The following is a 6,914-nucleotide window of genomic DNA, read 5'->3' on the forward strand; positions in this document are numbered from 1 at the left end:
GTGAGTGATGCAGAAAAATAAAAAAACAAAAAATTAAAAATTAAAATAAAAGTAAATTTTTTTTTTAAGGGTTTGCGGGTGGTGGTGGTGGTGGGGGAGGGGGGGGTAGTGCAGAAAAAAACAGAAAATTAAAATACAAAATAAAAAGTAAAAAATTGTTTTGAGGGGGGAGGGGAAGGCAGGGTGGGGTGGGTGGGTGGTGACAAAAAAAAATAGAAAATTAAAAATAACAAAAAAAAATTTAAGGGGAGGGGGGGGGGTGGATGGTGCAAAAGACAAAACAGAAAATTGAAAATACAAATTTTTTGAAGGGAGGAGGGTTTTGCGGCGGAAGGGGGAGGGAGGGGGGTAGATGGTGCAGAAAAACAAAAGAACATAAAATTAAAAATACAAAAAAAGTAAAATTGGGGCAACTAAATAAATTTCTATATAAGTTGGGTTGAGATACCTTTTTGTATTGGGTGAGTTTAATGGGTTGTATTTGGGCTGCTTAATGGGTCAGAATGAGCTATAAAATATAATGGGTTAATGAGCTAAAATGTTTGTAACCCAACCCATTAATCTCTGGGCGGGTTGGGCGAGTTAAATGGGTTTGGGCTCAAATTGCCACCCCTACGCAAGATCTAGGGGGCTAGATGAAAAAGAAAACAATTTTTCATCTAGGTAAATGCTTCCGGGAATAATTTTTCCTTATACCATTGCTATTCTTTTATGTTTTTTTTTGGTTATTCACCCGGCATTCGTTACCCACATTGTAGCCCGACTATATCCGTATTCGCACTGGGTAGGGCCTCATTCGGGAAAAAACGCTCCCTACCAAGGTTTTTGCATACCTGGGCTCAAACCCGAGACCTCTTGTTTTTTAGGGAAGAGAAATCCATCAACTGCACCACATCCTTTGGTAGTATTCTTTTATGGTTTTATTATGAAAAAAAAAGTAGTGAGTATATACTACAGACAAATGGAATTCGCAAGCCAGCTTTTGCAGAACGAGACCTCAGTCCCATAAACATTAAAAGAAAAAGGAGACTTTTCAGTTCAAATGTTCCTTAGTACATTTTTTTTCCAACACAACACATGGTACTCTCATTAATAAAAGAAAAATATTAAACAATACAGGACAATGTTTTCATCTCCCAGAAACAAGTAAACAAGAAACCCCAGAAACAAAAGAAAATGAACGTGGTAACTTTAAGAAATACTTATACATTAAACTCAAGAGAAAGATAACAGTAACAATAATTTAAATTTTGTTCAATTATCCAATAAGGTTGATGCCTTGGATGATAAGTGAATCAGCTAGGACTTGGTTAGCAGCTTGAGATGGATGTACACTGTCCCAAAACACATATTGAGTTGCATTGCTACAAGTCCCTGGTGATTTTGGGTTGCACAATAACGACGTCGTCTCCACTGTTCCTGTTCCACAACAGCCTCTATTTGCTTCCGTGAATCCTAATCACGGAAAAGTATGTCAGTAACAGTACCATACGTAGGATTTTGTACAAGCAGTGCTAGTAAATTATCTCAGACAAAGTACTTCTATTATCACAACTCGACTTCTATGTGTCGATTTACCAACAACAACAACCCAGGGAGTTCCTACGAGTGGGGTCCGAGGAGCGTAAGATGTACACAGCCTTACCCCTACCCTAGAAGTGCGACTGTTTCCGATAGACCCTCGGCTAAAAAAATAATGAAAGGACGTGTCGATTTACCATATATGTAAGTATTATATAGGAGAGGATGTGGAATATTTACGTACCGTGGTCTGATGGAGATTTGACGAGGTCATACAGGGGCTGGAAAATGTCAAAGATAGCAATCTTAAGGCCTGGAAGTTGCTTTTGTAATTGTGTAGTAGCTGAATTCATCTTCTTGTTGAATTGTTGGGCATCTGTATTGATTTTTGAGACACATCCACTCTCGTGAAATCCGAACAAAGTTCTAGCAGCAGGAAGACAACCCAATGGTGGTAGTGAAGTCACTCCAATTCTCCTTGCTCCTTGGGCATGCAAATCCTGTTTACATAGTTGTGGACCGTTCAGTAAAAAACAGAGGTGAAAACTGAACTCTTTTTTTTATATAGTAAAAATCAAATCAATCTAATTTGATCAACAAGTTGAAATCTACAAGTGGGGTCTCAGAGTAGTGAGTACACAGACATTACCCCTATAATGAATGTAGAAAGGCTGTTCCAGTAGACCCTTGGTACGAGAAAAAATAAAAATAGAGCGGTCGCAACAAGCGGTAACGAGAACAAATAAAAAAAAAACAAGGTGAAAGGAACAACATGTAGTGATAGTTTAACACAAGTACATGATCGATCAAATGCAACCCAAATCCAAGGATATAATATACAATTTTGAGATTGAGTCTTATGTAAATTTGGAAGAACTTAAGCTAGTAATAATTCAAAGAGAAAGACATTAATTTTCACTCTTTTTTATTTTCAAAAAGCAAAGAAGAAGAAAAAAAACGAAAAGAGAGTTGGGTCATTGTAGGGGAATTGGGTTATGACTTGTTATTTAATATTGACCCAACCAATTTTAACAACCAAACATTGAACTGAGTTGGATCATGATTTATTTATTGATTTGACCCGTTTTAACTGCTCGAGTTTGATCCAACCCGCTCATTTGCCACGTTTACTAAAAAATTATTAGATATCAAAATTACAACTTTAAGTTAGATGGATCTATTCCATATAAACTTAATTTGTCTGCAACATCAGCTATCGTTAATGTAGAAATGCTGAAACTAATAATTAGAAGCAAAATAACCAACCTTGACAAAGCTAGTGAAGATGCCAACAAGATAAGAACCGTACTGATCAGGAGTATAGAGTTTGTTAATATAAGGATTAATGTAATAATTCTGCAAGAAATCACTGCTTCCTGCACTTAATATGTAGAGTGCATCCTTTAGGATTGATGCCGCTTTTTGGCTGCCTGCAACTTTTGTTAGCTTGGCTTGGTATTCCTTGTAATATTGCATCTGTGTTGACAATGGAATTGCATGCTGCACCAAGATTTATCAAAACAGTTAGCCCCAACAATTACGCAAAGGGTAGTTCGGTGCGCTAAGTTCCCGCTATGCGTGAGGTCTGGGGAAGGCCGAAGGGCCGGACCACAAGGGTCTATTGTACGCAGCTTTACCCTACATTTCTACAAAGGCTATTTCCACGTACGACTTTAACCCGTGACCTCCTAGTCACATAACAACAACTTTATCAATTACACCAAGCTCCCCTTTATTATTTATACTCATATCGGACCAATATGATACCAAATAAAAATAAATATACAGAGTGTTTGTACTTAGACTTACGTTGAGGATGGCAGTTTTATCATCATAGCCAGCAGCGGCAGAAGCGAAATTAGTACCAATAAGAAGATTTTTGCCTGATGCTTGGGGGCTCAGATATGCGGGTGGGTAAGTGGTGAAACCAAGAGTATCAGCTGCAACAATAAATAAATTATTAAAAATTAAAAAAATGTTCGAATTCGAGCCAGAATACAAGTTCTCCTCAATAGAAAATGCTAAAATTCCCAACAATAGGCATTCTACGGCGCGAATTTAGTCGAGCAAGTGAGTTCCCCACGAATAATGGACTACATATTGTAGTACTAATTACTCTGTGGCAGAGGCGGATGTTGTGTTTCACTGACGGGTTAAACTGAATTCGTAACTTTTGACGCAAAGTAAAAAAATTATAATTTTTTTGGTCCAAAATAAGTGATTTTTTGATTTTTTTTTGTGGTCCAAAATAAGTTATTTTTCCAGATTTCGAGAATGAATTAATTATTTTTTTTCTACATTGCCCTTGGAGTAAATAGTGTTGGAGTATGTGTTAGGAGTGTTTATGTGAAGAGATAGTAAAGGCTAATATGCTCAATTTCATTTCTAATTAATATTAAAGGGTTGATTTCTTAATCTGTGTGAAAACAACTAAAAAATCACTTATTTTGGACCGGAGGGAGTAGTATTTAAAAATTAAAAAAAATTGCAAAAATAATAAATATAAACCCATAACTTTTAAAATATAATAATTTTAATGCTAAAATCCTTAAAAGTTGAACCCATAAGATTTTATTTCAGGATGGCTAACTATTACTTGTATACTCCCTCCGGTCCACAATAAGTGACCAATTTGGGCACACTCATTAAGAAAATACTAAATTCTAGACAAAAATAGTTAGTGTAACTAAATTACCCTTCATTAAATGTGATGAGTAAAAGACTTTTTAGGGGTACGTACATAAGCATAATTTTGAAAAACACAAATAAATTTTTTTCTTAATCATATAAATAAAGTACTTATTTTAGATCAAATAAAAAAAAATTAGTCACTTATTGTGAACGGGAGGGAGTACTTACCAGTGATATCAGTGGCTAATTTGCCATTGCAGAATCTTCCAGTAGGTTGACGATTAACAAAATCCCTTCCATAAGGAGGATAATTGGCCTTAAAAAGAGTGTGAATGTAGTCATTGTTTCCTACATCCACAGCTGAATCGCCAAATGTAATGATTGCCGGAACAAGGGTAGTCGAATCTTGAGCATTCAGACGGTTGGCAAAACCCAATAACGCCACAAAGATCAATGCCAATTTTTGGATTCCCATTTTCCAAGACTATTATGTGTTTGAGATTTTCCACTCAAAAACTTTTATAGTAAAGCCAAGTGCATGTCAGTACCGACCTAGGATCAATAATTGTGCATTCAAGATGGGAGATGAAGGTTGAGCTAGCCTTTAATGCCGCTTTGGAAGTAGTTAAGTGGTATTAATTCACAAGATGGTAAAACTAAGGTAAAAATACCTAGGAAATCTCTTAATTTCATCTTATGTTATAAGGTTAGGATATTGACGAGGGTCTATCGAAAATTGTCTTTTTGTTCTTCTAAAATAAGAGTAAGAATGTGTAAATTCTAATCTCCTCAAACTTCACTTATACGAAGTGATTGGGATTACTTATCCTTTGTCTTAATACTACCACAGAGCTTCAACCTAAAGTATAACATATAACAATAATAATAGATTCAGTGTAATACCACAAATAGAGTTCGGAAAGAATAGTGTATATACAGCCTTACCCTACCTTGTGAAGATAGAAAATTTATTTTCGATATACCTAAGTTCACATAAAATAACTTACGATTATCATAATCAAAAGAAGAAAGGTAATAAACATTTTCCTGAAGTGTTTTGACACGTAAAATACATCCATTTCATGCTGGAATTATGTTAAAGTCAAGTACAAATACGAGATTTCTAATAGCAAAGGTATGATTACATGAATGATGTTAGAGTAAATGGAGAGTAAAATAAAGATATTTCGTATATTGGGAGGTAGTGGCAGAGGCAGAATTAATTCTAAAAGGATAAAATAAAAGAGACGATAGCCAGTGAAAATTGAACTAATGATCTTATGAAGGTTTTGAACCCACTTGACCACTAAGTTATGCTTTTGAATTGTGTCAAGGGATTCAAAATAAACTATGTAGAGATACAAAATAAATCTTACCTTATATGCACAACGTAATTTTCCGGTGAAGGGAGGTGTTAAGTGATTGTCCTGATTTTCTTACTATATTTAATTTTTCTATTCATTGAAGAAAATGATAACATATTTACTATAATTGATTTTACCTTTTACGAAAGGAAAATATGATTCTTTCATATTTGGCAAGTCTACTTTCTTGAGGAAAAATTGGACTTTTATAAATTGAAAATCCTCTCTTCTCATTTAGTAGCATCCCCAACCTAGTCATAAGGAGTTTGAACCTTGTTAAATGTTCGTACATCTTTTAGTATATTTCTTTTTTATTATCTGATTTAATGTCGTTTAAAATTTACATTACTAGTATCCGCATCATATTTGTTTATTTCGATCTTAACGGGAGGAATAAATTTGAAAATTTAATCCTCTAAAATAAAGATATCTTTAACACAGCTTTCTTTGCCAGCGGTGTCTACTGCTTTATTGACGAAAGAGAGCTTCGTTTGTCAACCTCACAAACAGGGGAAATTTGGTAAGCAGCAATTACTACAACCATAGAGTTAACTATTGTCAATTCTAACAACTACTAACATGGAGCTAAATGGAAAAAGTAGTTGAGGGAGGCATAATGAATGAATGGTGTGCATTGGACTGCGGCCACGAGGGGGTGAAGAAGAGCAGAACATGTGATAGGAGTTAATTCCCCTGTTTCATAATTCGCCGGCTTGATCAAGACAAATCCAACCGGACTTATTTATTTTACAGATAAGAATTGAATTGACATCTGAGATATCAATTTGGAGCAGCGCTAAAGTTGTCTTCGCGTGACCTAAACAGTCACTAATACTTGCATTAAAATAAACTGTTTACATCATACCATTTGGATGTAATCCTTCTTTAAACTCTGCGTAAACGCAAAATACTCTATATGCCCTTTTTAACTTGAAAAACTAATACTCCCATTATCTCATCTTATCTGGCCTATTTACTATTTTGGGGGATCATAAGTTCTCCTAATTTGTACATGTAGAATTCATTAGGTAGGTGGATGGTTTGGTTCACGTACTTGTGTCGTGAATAATAATATAGATGATTGTTGTTACGTTGGAGTAACAAGAAAGTTATCTCCGTGTGATTTATAGGTCATAGGTTCGAGTCGCGTAAGGGTAGATCGTCTATGTCACACCTCCTTGGAATGCGGCCCTTCCCTGAACTCTGTGTGAATGCAGTGCACCGAGCCGTCTTTTTATTTTTATTTTTTATTGTTGTTGTTGTTATTGTTATGTTGAGAATAATAAAATAAGTATTGCTAAACGTGTATTATTATTTCACTTTTTTTGTCGAATACAATAATATGTGGATTCTTGCATAACTTTAGCAATGCAGAGTGTATGAGGCAATTCTATTTTT

The 6,914-nt window shown here is 35.1% G+C and overlaps 1 protein-coding gene across 1 annotated transcript; it reads right to left on the bottom strand.

The window, feature by feature from the left end:
• Window positions 1,013-4,679, bottom strand: LOC109223627 (GDSL esterase/lipase APG). The gene is made up of 5 exons (XM_019388008.1): window positions 4,381-4,679; window positions 3,331-3,461; window positions 2,788-3,021; window positions 1,766-2,021; window positions 1,013-1,455 (listed from the first exon to the last, which is right to left on the bottom strand). Exons 1-5 carry the CDS (start codon window positions 4,625-4,627, stop codon window positions 1,259-1,261), a joined length of 1,065 nt encoding a protein of 354 aa, XP_019243553.1. The 5' UTR covers window positions 4,628-4,679; the 3' UTR covers window positions 1,013-1,258.

This window comes from Nicotiana attenuata, chromosome 3 (genome assembly GCF_001879085.1).
Source record: "Nicotiana attenuata strain UT chromosome 3, NIATTr2, whole genome shotgun sequence".
Classification (NCBI taxonomy): domain Eukaryota; kingdom Viridiplantae; phylum Streptophyta; class Magnoliopsida; order Solanales; family Solanaceae; genus Nicotiana; species Nicotiana attenuata.